Source organism: Talpa europaea (assembly GCF_964194135.1).
Source record: "Talpa europaea genome assembly, chromosome: 7".
Classification (NCBI taxonomy): Eukaryota; Metazoa; Chordata; class Mammalia; order Eulipotyphla; family Talpidae; genus Talpa; species Talpa europaea.
Genome location: NC_140074.1, coordinates 94,806,786 through 94,822,124, shown reverse-complemented (window position 1 = coordinate 94,822,124; position 15,339 = coordinate 94,806,786). Strand labels below are relative to the sequence as shown.

At 49.3% G+C, this 15,339-nt stretch overlaps 1 protein-coding gene across 2 annotated transcripts in view; it reads right to left on the bottom strand.

The window, feature by feature from the left end:
• The window catches only part of SHISA6 (shisa family member 6), a gene marked incomplete at both ends in the record, with an annotated part of 271,279 nt that extends 256,259 nt beyond the window's left edge, over window positions 1–15,020 (bottom strand). For both annotated transcript variants that reach the window (XM_084238700.1, XM_084238701.1), the window contains one exon: window positions 14,392–15,020. In XM_084238700.1, the coding sequence (XP_084094826.1) occupies window positions 14,392–15,020 (629 nt within the window). The remainder of the gene's footprint in view (window positions 1–14,391) is intronic.
• Window positions 15,021–15,339: the final 319 nt, after the last annotated feature.

The window sequence follows — 15,339 nt, the reverse complement described above, 5'->3', positions numbered from 1 at the left end:
TCCAAAAGCATGGGGAGATCTCCTTTGTTGTGGTGACAATGTTAGTGCATCTGCACCGCACAGTTCTGCAGGTCTGAGTTGTCCCAGGCGCAATTGGAATTCATCAAGGCCAATAAACATCACGGGACTGAGCCAGGGAAAGTTGGGCCTGCCTATTTGTTTTCCAGACAAATGAGGCACGTGGCTCCATCCCAGGGGGTGCTTGTTCTTGGGTTGTTGCCTGAAGACATCATCCCCTCCAGCCCCAACTCATTCGTAATAGATCATCTCCACAACACCACTCCTTGCCCCATGAACCAGAGGGAGGAGGGGGCACAATGAACTACAGTGCAGGATTCTGGGGGTCTCAGCGATAGGGGTGGTGTGGTAAAAGTACATCTGAAGAGGTGGGATTCTATCTTTCAGAATCATATACTGTGTTGTAAACCAATGCTACCTTAAGAAAAAAATATGTAAGTAAAAACAACAACAACAACAACAAGAAAGGTAAGCACCTAGATCTGGGAAACTGGTGGCATGGACAATAAATCCAGACTTTTCAGATACATTAGGATTGTTTGAGAATTCATCGAGGATCTGGAGGAGTCAAACACAGCTATCATTTAAAACTTGAAAGACTATAATGTTTCCTAAATTTTTGAGCAGAGCCATATATCCAGCCAGGTGATGGTTAGTTAGTAACTATACCTGTGTCCAGATAGGTTGCTGTTGCTGTTGCTACCGTGATTGTTGGTGTCATTTCTCGATTTGCTATGGGCACAGATGAAAATCCAAAGGTAAGGCACAAATACAAAGTTGTAGCCGAGAAGCTACACAGAGACTGCGGAGGCACAGTGCCTAGGTGGGAATGCCAGTCACGCAGGATATTGGTGATTATTGACTAACTACTTATACGTCTTGTGGTTGTTTCCTCACTGAAAAGATAAAGTCAAATAGTAAGGTCTACCTCTTAAGGTTCTTTTGAAGATTAAATGAGTTAATATTTGTCAAGCACTTAGAACAAAACCAGGTACCTAGTAAGCACTCTATAAATATTTGATTAATAAATAAATCCAAATAGGCCTACAGAGGCTCAGCCTCTAAGATCACATACAAGCACAGATGGAAGAGGGGAATCTCGGGAAATTGAGTCAGTGATGCCAGATTGGCCAAACTCTTGGTGGTGTAGAGACTGAGCTGCCTGGCGCAGCTGTGGCCACAGGGCATCCGGGCAGGGACCACCCACACCCCACACAGTCCTTTCATTCTCTGAGATCCAAGGATGGAAATCCATATGGTCACATACCAGTTTTCATTTGAACCCTAAACCTGGACTTTGTAAGTCGAGAGCTAAGGGTGCCTGCTTATTCCTTTCTGCAAGGCCATCAACAATTTCCTTGCAGTAAGCAAGGAAGCATCAAGATAAAGGTCCGCTGAAAAGCAAGAGAATTGACATCACTAGCAAAACAAATCAGGATTCCAGCGAGGCATAAAAGGGCAATGTTTTCTGCAAAATATTGTTATTTTTTCTTTATTCTTCTCCTTTTCTTACTTCTCGCTTTTCTTGCTTCTCCTTTCCTCCTTCTTTCTTTAAAAAAAAATATAAATATTGCTGTCACTTCCAAGTTCAAGGGCATTCACATCAATGCAAATATCTGAAAAGTGGGGTACAGAAAAACAACCATCCCAATTCCTCTCCACTTTAAATAACTATGACTCGTTCAACCATACTTAGTGAGGCACTTAGTTTATGCCAGGGGTTGCTCTAAGGGACATTTTTCTCAACTTGCTCAGAACACAGGTGTGAAGAGAACGGGCAAACACAGATGTCCTCTTGACATTGTGGTGAGGGAAATCGACTGCTGCCTAGGGGTGGAGACGGACCACCATCCCAAAAGAAATGTTTATGTGTTTAAATTGTGTTTGAATTTCTGACACCCACATGTTGCTCTTGGTGATATCATTTGGGGTTTTACTATAGAACAATCGCCCCATTTCTATGTGGACTTTTGCATAGACAGGAGGACTTGAAACCATGTTTCACGAGGAATAGATTTATAATTAGGGAGGACAGATGAGTGAAGGGGGACTGATGGCCCTCTCCAAAGAGCAATACAAAGGGGTACATTCCCTCTGGGCTGCTCCAATGTTGGTTCCCATGAGAATTAACTGGAATTCAGCCCAATAGTAGAACACACTGCCTTGAAGTATAGGGGGGATCCCAGACTGAGGCGCATGTGGGTGAGAGGAGTGGGGAGATGGCCCCCACAGGGACAAGCGTCCTGAGTCCCTTTCAACCAGAGTCTGTAAATTTAAGATGTTGAAAAGCAAAAATTTTTATGAGGTCATGTGCAGATAATATTATTATCTGAATGGAATGTGCTAGGAAAATGCACTTGTGCCTGTACCCCAGGGCTGCTGCATCGAAAATACAGATGTAAACTGTTTTCCGAACCTCCCAAGCACTGAGATCAGACTGGGCCTGGAAAGAAGACAACCCTATGACATTGTAGCCCCTTCCCACAGCTGGGCTAACCCTCTGCATGGAGGCAGAGGGTGGGGCACAAGAGACTTACCCCAGGTCATGGAAATGAAAAGTGGCAGGAGTTGGGATTAGCCTGCCTTCTATCTCAGCTCCCAAGAAATACTCGAAGGGAGCATCCAACCTCTAAAAGTGAGAGAAAGAGGGCTTTGCTAGGTGTCCTTGTAGAGCTGCATAAGCAGGCAAAGGGGAAGAAGATCACAAAGTCCTTTTCTACAAGGGGCAGGGTGCATGCTAAGAATATGTTGTCACATCCCATGGTAGGTGTGATGCTGGCTTCTCAATCCAAACAGTGGTGTTGGGGAACATGATTTACAAGCAGGCTCCCTAGGCATAACAGGGTATTGGAAAATAACAGAAGCAGCAAAGACAGAGTTCACCATCTTCGTACCCCCAGAGACAGGATACACTGCCCTTTGTCTGCCTCCAGGTTCCTGACCTCTTGTGCCCAACTGGTCAGGCCACAAGGGAATGAGGCAAGCCCTGAAGACTGCAGAATCCATAACATAATCCTCAAAGACAAAAGAGAGTTTCTGGATTCTAAAAATTCAGGGAAATAAAAAAGGGCAGAAACAAGAAGAGGTGAAATTAGCAGGAACCCCCAGAGGGAATTCAAAGCAGCATCCAGTCAAGCATCACCGATTCAGCAGAAACAGGGGCAAGCTAATCCCAATCAATGAAACAAACATGGAAATTATGAAATGCTTTAAAGGAAATGCATTTTTAGTGCTTCCCAGGCCATTGCAGGATTACAAACTAGTCTAAAAAATTTTTGATCTTTGGAGAGCTACTTTATTGAATAGGTAAGAATGATTTTGTAATTAGCATGCCAATTGTCTATAGAGGAGTCAGCTTGAAAACAATGTGTCCTCCTGCACAGAATAGGTGCCCTGCACAATCTCTGCAGTCTCCTCTGAGCTATTAATCTATTCATCACAGCTTTTTATCAGAAGGAGAAAAGGAAAACAACTTTGCCTAGGCCCAATTTGGATAAATCTTGAATTAGCAGAATCGGAATCAATGCAGTTTAATGAAGTTACAGCAGGACAAGTTCAAGAAGGAAAGCTGGAGGGAGAGGGGGAAGGAACAATGCAACAGAAGTAAAGAAGAATAAAAAGAAGGACAGATGGAGAAAGAAAGAAGAACAGTGGACAAAGACACAGAAGGGAACAAGAAGAAACATTTTAATCATGTGACTTGAGATGGATTAAAAAGAGACAGATCGCTCGAAGACTTGATTCTTTTAGCAAATGTTTGCGGGTGTGGGAAGAAGTGCCAGCAGAGAGATGGGTAAGACACTGGCTATTGATCACCTGAGCGTGGAAAAGCTGTGTGGTTTCCCATGGCACTCAGACCCTTCCAAACTCAGGGGCTGTCATTCCTGGGAAAGTTCATGCAAATTTCTCAGCAGGTGTTTAACAGTCACAGAAGGACAACTCCTAGCCCCACAGGGAGGCTGGACTCCAGATTCTTCCAAAAGTTCTGGAGCAGCCTCTCTGCTTGGACTGGGTCTCTGGGACTGTCATTTCATGGTGATGGATAACAGGATCCCTCAGGCCAAGCTGCACAGACAGCAGGGAGATGGAGACCAGAGTCCCCCACAGATTGCCTCTGATGCTGTCCTAGGACTGCGGGAGAAAAACTCTCCCGGTAACAACTAGCTACTATGGCTTCTGCCTCCTCCCTGCATAATCTCCAGGGATGGTAACAGGGTTGTGTGTCCCCAGGACCTTAGACAGGCGGGGATGGCTGGGTCTGGAACACACTCTCAGGTGCCACTTAAAACTAACAGCCATTCCTCCCATCCCCAGCATGGCCTCTTAGGGCTCAAATACCTTCTCGCTGGAGCAGCAAGATGGAAGAAAGAGGGAAGAGATGATTGTCTGGGTGGAAAGCGCACTTCCCAGAAGAGGACATTTGGCTGAGGGAACAACGGATATGTCCAAAGGACAGATGTCGTAAGTAATGAGACTTTAATGTCGAAGCTAATGGGAACAGTACACGAGACCAAATGCCAAAAAAGCAAGGAATAATGAGAGTGTTTGTGGAGCCTGCAGAAAACAGCAACTCTTCTCCCAAATGCTGGGGAACAGGGCCAAGGTTCTAGCCACCAGTGCCTGCTTGAGACTCAGCCTTCACAGGTCCTGAGACTGGACAGTGGCTTTGAGCAAGAAGAATTTAAAGATCCTATTTCCCTCTCACCAGGAGGGGGGGTCTGAGCTAGGGTGGGGGCAAGAGAGATAAAAACAGGGCTTAGGACCTCCACCTCTCAGGAGAGAGCTAGGGAAATGGTTTCCAGTCCACCTCTGTCAGAACTGAGCACCCTGGTGGGGTCTGCTGGCAGGGAGCCACAGACCAGGGGGCCACCCCCCCCCACTGCTGGTGAGCACCCCCACAGTCATGACCACCACCTCTGACCAGCATGACAGGAGCTGGAGAGTAAAACCCAGGGAGACCCCTCAAAGTATCGTCCTTGCCTGCTTCTCACATGCCCTTCAGTACAGAGCTCTGGTGCAAAAGCTCAAAAGGCAAGACACACAGGGCCAGAGGGGGGAATTAGGAAGCTTAGCAAGGAGGAAGAAATGGAGGAAAAAAGCAGAACTAGAGCAGGAAGCAGAAGTGAGAGGGCCGAAATCCTGTCCTGTGTGCCCATGTTATAAATGGGCCAGGAGAGCAAGTGTGATAAACGGGGCGGTTGGTGGGCTGAAGGTCTCAGTAATGAAAACCAGGAATGGCCCAAGGTCTTTCTTCTCACCCCCAAATTGCTTCTTTTCCCCAGTGTCCCTGTTACTAGCTCAGAACTGCCAAGAGGTTCTCTCAATACTGTTGAGGTCTTGGTTTGTTTGAATTTTTTTCTCAATTAAAATCAGAGTGTTTTTTTTATATGTTTTCTTTGGATTGCCTTCACTACCCTGAACCAACATAATCTATTCTTGAAAAAGCACCTTTGCCCCCTGGGCACCTCCATGCCCTGCACACAATGTCAGTGAGGGCCACCAGTCTGGCTCCAGAAACCTGTGTGGTTTACCCAACCAGGCCTTTACTATGGCAACCTGCCCACAGGGCACAGGCAGGTGGGTGGGGGAGTTGCTTCCTCAAGTAAAAGGGAGTGACCCTTTTATATCTAGGAAGGGGAGAGCCAGCTGCCCCGCTGGGCCGCTGGGAGATGGAGTCTGACAATGTAGTAACTTGTGACCTTGAGCAATGACAGCCTCTGTGAGTTGATTTGCTCATCTGTAAAATGGGCACTTTCATTCAAAGGGTGATGGAAGGAAGCAATGTGGGTGGAATGCTCATAGGATGTCTGGTACAGAAGCTGGAAAATGGGAACTTCATGAGCATCTCTCTATCAGCCTCCCTGCTCCATATATGTGACCTTGAGTCCTCCTCCAGCTGAGATCTCACATCCTCAGCACCAGTTTTCTGGGTCTGCACAGGTAATGAGCTTGTGCAAGTCCTGGGGTACAGAGCACCTTCCTTCCTGACACTTGAGCAGCAGCAGTGGAGCTCCCCAACACAGAGCAGGACAGACTGCTCCCTGAGTGTCAGGCATGGCTGTTAGGTATCAGCAGGTCCAAAGGCTCTGACCCAGCCCGCCAGGATTCCAGTGCTCATCCCCTCACCACCCAAAAACTCCTGATTGAGAAGGAACACCATCCCACCTACTGCAGCATGGCCAGCAGCTTCTCTGACTCCAAAGAGGAACAAGAACTGGCGACAGGTGCTGCATCTAGAGGGCCCTGGCCACCTGCTCTAAACTCAGCCTGCCCCATCCCTCCCCCCCAACCCATTTCTGTAATCAGTTCCTTTGAATGAATGCACATTTGGGAGGATGTAAGGAGGCGCAGTGAGTGCACATTAGGAGTCGACCAGTACTGCTAGCTGGAAATCACATCGTGTGTCTGCAAACATTCTACTTCATCAGTGGTGATCTGGCCCAAGCGATGACCACATCTGAATGTCAAACTGCAGATGGAGAGGAGGGTGGGCACAGACACAGCTGGCTCTGACCTGAGCCGGCAACACACATCCCCAAGAACCCGGTCCCTCTACCCTCAGAATCAAATTAGGAATCTAAATTGAGCTGCCTGTCCACTATCTCCCGCAGAGATAACTTTCTAGGCAGTTATTTGAACTCTTTCCTGCATATCCAACTCCTTTCTATTCCCCTTCCTCCACCTCCGCCACTCTCTGCCCCAACACATTGATAGAGGATGAAACTGATTTTCTTTAGGCCGGTAATTATCCTTCCATGTGAGAAGTGGCCCCTTCAAAGTGGGCATCATGGAGCGCGGGCTCTGCCCTGCAGGCCTGTCACTCATTACCGGGACACCTCTTCTGGGCACTACCTTTGGAGACAGCTGACGCGGCTCCTGGGAGAGCAGCTCTTATTACCGGAGGCTCTTTATTTCTGTGAATAACAGGCCCGATCACTTACTGCATTCATCGGCCTCAGTCCCATGACTTATGCTGCTTACAAGAATCAGATCTACCCTAAGAGGATAAAAATATGCTACCATTACACAAAGTCAAAATGACAAGCCATGGGCTCTGAAAGTGCTTCCAAGAAAGAAACTGTGGCAACATTTTCTGAGGAAGAACCAGTGTGTGGCCTCCCAAGGTGACTCCTTAGAAGGACGTGAGGACGCGTTTGCCCTGGTTTTCTCAAAGGCAGAATCAGGAACCTTGCAGGCAACAGCTCCAAAGTGCATGCCACACTTAATTTCATATGACTGGACCCAAATCTCCAGTTTCCTGAGTCGTCCTCCTTGAAGCTTCTCTTTACCTATCACCTGACATTCACCTTGACCCTGTGCGATCTCAGCCCAGAGCTGAAAGCATAAGATGGGTACCAGTGAGTGAGCTTCTGTGGCTCATGGAGCTGTTTCCTTAATGTGGGATGCCAGCCTGGAGGACAAACCTGAAGTCACCCACCCTCTGGATGCCAAGATGTCTATGTGCACTGGCAAAGCAGAACCTCCTTGAACTGCTAAACCTCGGCATTTCCACCCATGTCTGGGAGAGAGAAAGCAACTGCAGTACCAGTTTTTAATTGTAGAATTCTGCCCATAATTTTTATTCAGCGACCCACTGCCCTGGTTCACAAGTCTTCAGCTTGTGCTGTATTTTCCTTCAATGGTCTGCATTGCTTGGATCTTATTAAGGGATTATGCTTAGATCAGGTTATTGTCCTTTATCAAGAAATGTGGAAAAACTGCAAAAGAACTGGGAAAGAGCAATGGAAATCATTTTTAATGGATGAAAAAATCAAATGAGGAAGATCTAAAAAAAAAATGGCAGGAAGAAAGAGAAGGGAGAAGGCTGTCACTCACATCTCTAAATATCCCAGAGTTATTTGGTGATGACTAAGAAGCATTGGGCAAGATGACACCGGGCAGCCCTGTGAAGAAAAGGCTGGCTTAAGGCATCGGCGCTAGGCTTTTATCTGGTCACTCACCTCCCTTGATGTGGGGATGGAGCTGCCCTGGACTTCAGTTGCCTTGCTTAGAAAATTAGGAAGTTAGTTTAAATGATTTGTCAGCATCAAAATTCTATGAGTCCGTCTCTTCTCAGCCTTTTGGCTAAGAGCAAGTGTAAAATTTTGTGAGTCTATAGTGGCTGACAAAATAACATTTTGGTTTTATAGCAAGAGATAGAGAAGGAGAAGAACGAGAAGAGAGAGCGTTCACAATCTATCACAAAAGGGTTTGAAATAAACCTACCCGAGGCCAACGAACAGACCCTCTGAAGGGTCGTTGGTAAACCTTCCCACCAACCCCATTCGTCATCTGCAAAAGAAGATGCTAGAAATGTAAAGTCATGTGATTCGGGGGGAAATGATGGGTTAATATTTCCCAAGACAGAATAAAAGGGGTAAAAAAAAAAATCACAGTAGGGCCTCCCTGGTGGCACAAGGGGTTAAGCACTGCACTATGCAATCCACGGCCTCTGCAGCATGAGTTCGATCCCCGGCCTGCCAGAGAGCAATCCACATGGTGCAGCAGACCTCTCCTGACTCACCCGCTGCTCCCTCAGCACTATATTTTTGTCAATCTGCCTGTTCTGTTTCCCACTCTGTCTCTGGTGAATCCTCTCACCCCCCCCCCGCCCCATACCTCTGGCCTGTACCCCAGCTCTTGTATGCATAAATGGATAAATCTTAAAAAAAAAATCGCAGCAGATGGCATTATAAAAATGATTTGAACCTATACCTTAACATAGTCCCTCAGAGCCCTCACCTCCAACAAGAATCTGAGATATTATATAGATCAGTAAGTACAAACCACAATTTTGTGGTTCCACAGGATATATATTGTCAAGAGACATAACTAAAATTATAAAACAAAAACCACTTCAATTCACCATAATTTCAAAAATAGACTGTATGGAACTTTGAGTGGGGAAAGGGTGGCAGGAGATGACCTCTGGGAGCCAGGAGCTGGGGGCGAGGCCCAACATGTGGCAGAGATTCTCAATGACTGTGGAAAAGGAGTCAGAAAGTTACCCCCTAAATACATGGACCCTGGAGACAGGCAGTGGGGCCAGAGGATGAAGCCTTTGGCGTGGTTTCCTTCTACCCAGGATCCAAGACTGCCCCACTGTCTTGGGGCTAGTGAAACACCTCTTCCAGTCAGCTCGTTTTCTCAGCTGTCATTAACCACTGCTTCCTTCACAATTGATCTGAATCGACAGCACAGTCAATCTGATCTCTCATTAAAATAGGTTGAAATCAATACACTGGACTTTGTGTCTCTGTGGTGCCTCGGCAGCCTGGAACTGTGGATAAGCTCCTGGTCTCTAAAGCAGCCAATTCCCCTAAAGAATGTGCTCTAAGTCTGGGGGTCTGGGGCCCAGTGGAGGCCCCTAAAGGATAGAGGTATGTGCCTTCTGGATTTAGGACAGGATGGGAAAGAGCCTAAAAGCAGCATTCCAGGGAGGTCTGCCGAGGTCTAGGGATTTTGGAAAAGTATTTGCACGGCCAATCTCCTAAATCAAGAATGATTTAGCCTCTGTGTTTCCAGCTGGGTTAGCCTTATCTGTCTCTCATGCCTCTGCAAGTCTCATGTGTCAAAGGTAACACAGATTGTGTAGCCTTATGCTTTATAGTTGGTAACATACCTTGCCCACAGCAGGTGAGCGGAGCTCATCTGTTGAGTGGAGGAGATGCCTGCAGCTTCAGGAGGCAGGAAGGGGTCAGCCCTGGGAAGCCAAGCACAGGCCTAGCACTGCCATTCACTTCTTACCATGTCCCCTTCCTCCTTTGCTATCAGTGCTTCTTTCTGTCTTCCTGGTATCTTTCTCCTAACCCCTCCCCCCATAAGCTTTCTTCAATTCTCCCACAATCTCACTGTTCTCTCTGCATGCTTTTTTTTTTTTTTTTTGCTCAAAAAAGAAAAGAAAGAAAAGAAAACCCATAAGGCTAAGCCCTTCAGTCCAAGGCAAGATGCTTTACTTCTTTGCTTCCAACTGCAACATTTGCAGTAAAAAATAAGTTGTCTGTTCAGATCAATTCATTATAATGAAGCCACAGTGCTTCAGAAAATGGAGTGTTTGGGGTGATATGATAATTCATTGCCCACAAACCTAGAAAGAAAACTCACTAAATCAGCCAACAAAGTGGCCCTGCTACTGCAGTTATGTGGTCTGTAAGGAAAATACAGAGTTTGCAACTATTTTCTGGAGGGAGAACAGGTAACAAAGTATTCCCTTGATTTCTTTAGAAGTAAGCGGAGGAACCCAAACATGAAGTGCTGTTTTGATGGCTGGAGGGGTCACCTCCTAGTACTTTTCCTTTTTCCTAAGAGCATCTGCTCAGTTTGTTCTTCCCCGAGTCCTGAGCCTTCCTCACCACCCCTACCCCACCCCAAATTCCTCCATCCTCTCTCCATCCCTATGGAGGCAGCAGGGGGGACCCGGGATGAGTCTGACTTCACCAACTACAGCCTCATAATAGCTTCCTGACCCATCTGTTAATTAGCCATTAAAAAAAGGCACACAGTTCCGCCCTCAGAGTGATTCTCATCTCCAAGACACTAATGAATCAACTGAGGGTGAGGAGGAAGAAACAGGTTTGAATATAAGACAACTTGTACCCTACAGCATCGAATGTCTAAGGGAGCCAGTTTCCTGGGCTGTTTCCTGGGTGGAGCCCCTGCCCTTGCAAGCAGCAGCCCCTCTCTGAAAAATAGCCCCAGGGGACATTGCAGAAACCACTCATGAAGCATGAACATCAGTGGGGGCCTGTGGCCCATCAGCTTGCACCGCAGCCTGGCAATTGGAAAGAACAGGAAGGTAGAGATGCCCTGATGGGAAAGGGGTTCCAGTTGAGAAAGGCAGTTTGCCTGATGTCCAGGGATTTCCAGCTCCAGAGCACAGCTCTGTCGGGGGTCCCTCCATCCATTCTCCTCCCTGGGGTCCAGCTGCATCTGCCTGTGCTCATCGGTTAGAATCATCAGAGAACAGTTTCCCCTAGAGACAGTGTCTTCTCACACAGAAACAGGATGGCAAGGTCTAATCACTGCTGGAAAAGACCAGACCTGCTCTTCGCTGTAGGGCTGGAGAGGTGCAAGGGTTCCCTGCCCTAAGAATGAGTATGCCTGGGCAAGTGGAAAGCTGCCTAGCCTGGGAACCCTAGGAGCGGCAGAAGTCTGATCTTGGGGTGGCATCCTACATTTTACCCCTCCCAACTCTCCCACGAATATCCCTTTCAGGCAGTTCTCCTCACGCAGACTTAGCTCCTGCTAGACCAACTACCACCTTCAGAGAGAAGCACAAACCGGAACAAGCTCCTTTCATTTTCAGAAAGGAAAAGTCTCTGCTGAACTATTCCCTGGAATATGTAACTAAGCGCACCTCCCACTGCCTCTGCTGACCTCTGAGGAATACACATTCTTTCTTGGCCCCCACTTTCTTTAGGGAAAACTCACAGGGAAAACTCACAGCATGAGTATTTCTCTCTTTCTCCATCGCTCTCTCCACTGCCTACCCCAATTTCCCAAGAAGGCAATCTATAATAAACTTCCCCCAAATGGCAAGCAGTGACCTCTGAGGTGTGAGAAAGCAGCTGTGCTAGCGTGCATAGCCAGGAGCAGAGCACAGCACACACACCCTGACATGCCTGGGATGGAAGAGGTGATGGGATACTGTTATGCCTGAGTCACCTAGGATTGAAAAAATAAGGTTCCCTGACCTGCCCAAGGTCATTCACAGAGTGTCCCAGATGGATCTCTCACACCCTGCCCCTGAACACAGACATGCATTGTCCTCTAGCTCACAAGCACCAGTATGAGGGTTTCCAAGGCCAGACTGCAGCTGCTGGAAGAGGTGCTGTGAATCCAGCAATATCAGGAGGTAAATTTGAGAAACATCCCTTATTTACATAGTGGTTTGAGGGATGAAATTCATCTCTCTTCCCATGATTACCTCTCATCCCCCACCCAGAGAGAAATTAGCCCAGTAGTCTGGCTGTTGAGCAATATATCTATACAAACTAGTTGACTTGGTTTGGAAATGGCAGAGGGCAGGGGAAAGAAGTAAAAAAGGGGGAGTGTCAGCATAGTGGTGAGGGTAGAAAACACCAAGAGGGACCATGGCATCTGTAGGGTCACAAGCCAGGAGAACAGAGGCCAATGCCAAGATCCAAAGATCACCAGTGTCTTCCCAGGTGATGATGAATATACTCAGCAGGAGGTGGTGAGAGCAGGGCAGGGAGCAGCTCTGTCTGAGGGTACTGGGAACAATGGCTCAGGAAAAAACAGCAACCCAAAGAAAAGTTTCTGGAAATCAACCAGAAAGCAGCCCAGCCAGAGTAGAAGATGCGATGAGAGACCAGGGTCACAGGAGAAGGTAAGAGACAATTCTCCATGCAGGTCAGGAGGCAGAGGTAGAGGGATAAGGAACAGATACATTTGCTTCGGGAAGGAGCCTGCCCACAGGCAACTGCTTCTCTGCTCCCCAAGGTGAACCACAGAGAATTCTTCAGCAGACAATGACCAAAGGAGAGAGTGTCTTATATTTATTTTATTCTCCAGCCCTCCTGCCCTCTACATTCCAGAGCCAGGGCTGATCACAGACCATTTGTCACAATTCTTGTATCAGTTCCCAGGACCAGTCCAGGCATAGGTCACTACTTGAGAGACAAGATGGGGTGGAATGAAGGGCAGTGGCACCTTAGGGTGATGAATGAGGATTATAAAGGGTTCCCGGGCCTCCCTGGTGGCGCAGCGGTTGAGCGCTGGGTTGCGAAGCTGCCCGCGGCCTCTGCGGCGCCGGTTCGATCCCCGGCTGCTCCTGCTCCCCGGCCACCGGAGGAGGGTCCCACATGGCGCGCAGACCTCTCCTGCAGCCCGCTGCTCCCCTCAGCAGTGTACTTCGGTCCTTCTGCCTGTTCTGCTCCCTGCTCTGGCTCTGGTGAATTCTCTCACCCTCCCGGCTTCTGACTGTACCCAGTGCATGTATAAACCAAACAAACAAACAAATAGATAAATAAATAAGACATGCCTCTAGAAAATTAAAAAAAAAAAAAAAAAAAAAAAAAAAAAAAAAAAAAAAAAAAAAAAAATAAAGGGTTCCCTTTAGGAAGCATCCCAATTCTAACACCTGAGTTTGTCCTACTTTGTCATACTTATTGCCAGGAGGAATCATTTTTTCTCAACACACACAGTATCAAGGGAGAAAACATCATGCCCAGATATTTCTACCTGCCTTTCTCTCTCTTCATCAAAGTGCAGGTGATTAATGTCCACAGCAGTGAGGAAAGCAGGTTTTCAACCCAAAAGGTTAACAAGCACAGTGTGAAGATGAACTAAAGCTACATGGTTCAAGATGGACCCTGCAGGGCAAATTCAGAAGTAGGGCTGATCTGGGGGACATGATCCTGTTTACCTGGGCCCACACCAGATGCCGAAAATGGAGGCGTTTGCGGGCAGGGTTTGTTCCCTGAAAGACTGCTGAACCATGTCCGGCCATTCATCACGGCGAGGGGACTGGAGGCACAGCTAACTTTGCCTCCCCTCGGTGCATCCTCCCTAGAGTTGCAAAGGGTGCTGACTTCCTGTTGTCTCAGCTTTGACTTCCCAAAGGGCTCACTGGGAGCTGGAGTGGTGAGGTGGGAGATAGGGTGGAACCAGGGCTGTGACAGTTCCAGTTCTTGGCATAAGTTTTGGTAGAAAGCAGCCCCCACCATGTCCCTAATGTAAGCAATGAAAAAGCCCACCAGGTTTAATACAGTAAGAAGTGTTAACTCCGAATTCTGCTCACAGGGTTTAAAAGAACTAGTCTTCCAGTTGCAGCAGGAAAGATATGCATCCCACTCCACAGGGAGCAAAGAAGCCCCACTATCTTCCCTTGGACAACATGAAATGGATAAATCTATTCCTTCTCCCCCAGGAGAAACCCGTTCCAATTGACCTCCATCTCTAAATCACGCAGACCTCCAGTTTACACCAAGTCACTTGGTGTTCTCTTCAGGAAGATTCCAACATGGGCTAATTTCCTGCATTTAAGAGGACATACTAGGGTTTCGCTGGGAAAACCCAATGCAATAAGATCCTTCACCCCAGGTGCCCACATGCCTCGAAAACCGAACCCCCAATACCTCCTCGGGATTACGAAATTTGGACAATTCTTATACTCAAACTTCACAGATCCGACCAATCCATACCTTGCAAATCTCTCTCCCACCAAAGCATGCAATCATTTCCCGTTCTGACGAAGTGGAGGGAAGGGTACAAGAAGGCTCAGATTCACGACACTAAGAGAGTGAAGAGAGTGAAGAGAGATGTGGTGATGCCAAGAGTAAAGAGGACAGGGAGCAAGGAGAGAGGGATGAGGTCCGGGGAGGCTGGGGGCAGGCACCCGGCGCCTCTCACCTGTGGATGTTCATCTCCCGCGGGGGGCGGTGGGCCTTGTCATAGGAGACCTTGGCGAAGACGCCCGCCACGATGACGAAGGCGATCACCCCGCAGGTGATGTAGACGGTGAAGTTGGTCTTATCCTTCTCCGGGTCGTACTTGTTCTCGGGCCCAGGAGACACCACCTTGGTGCTGGGCGTCTGGACCCACACCGGGCTCTGGTAGTTGGTGCACTGGCGCTGGTCCAGCTTCTCGTGGCGCTTCTTGCAGCAGAAGCGGTAGTAGCAGGTGCCGCAGCAGTACAGGTAGCCGCTCTCGCTGTTGTTACACTCGAACTCCTTGTCGTACTGGCCGCTCACGTCGTAGTAGCCCCAGCACGTCTCGTAGGTGACGGCCGCGCTGGCCGCCGCCGCGGGCTGCCCCCGCCGGTTCCCCGCCTCCGGGACGCCCGGCGCCCGGGCGGTGCCGTTCAGTTCGCGGCCGCCCCGGGCCAGGGCGCCCCCGGACCGCCGGCCCCCGACGGCAGCGGCGCCGGCGCTCAGGGTCCGGTTGGCGGCGCGGCCGCGAGCGCCGTGGGCACCGGGCAGCAGGTCCAGAGACTCCAGCGAGAGCAGCAGCAGCAGCAGCAGAAGGCGCCGCAGCGCCATGGTGGGGCCGGGCAGGAGGGCGCGGGGAAGCGTCCGTGGCAGGCCGCTCCTCCGGCCGGCGGGCTCCGAGGGCGGCCGCGGGGGCCGAGCTGGCTGCGCGGGGCGGTCAGCGGCGCCGGGGCGATGGCGCCATCGAGGCGCGGGCGGCGGCTGCAGGGGCGGCGCGCGGTGCGCACGGACCGGCCCCGCGCGGGCTGCGCGGGCTGCGCGGGCTGCTCCGGCTCTCACGCTACGCGCCGGCTCCGCGCTCCCCCTGCGGGCTCCGCGCGCCTGCCGGGCAGCCCCATCCCCCGCCGGCGGTAGCAGCGGCCCCGCGCGC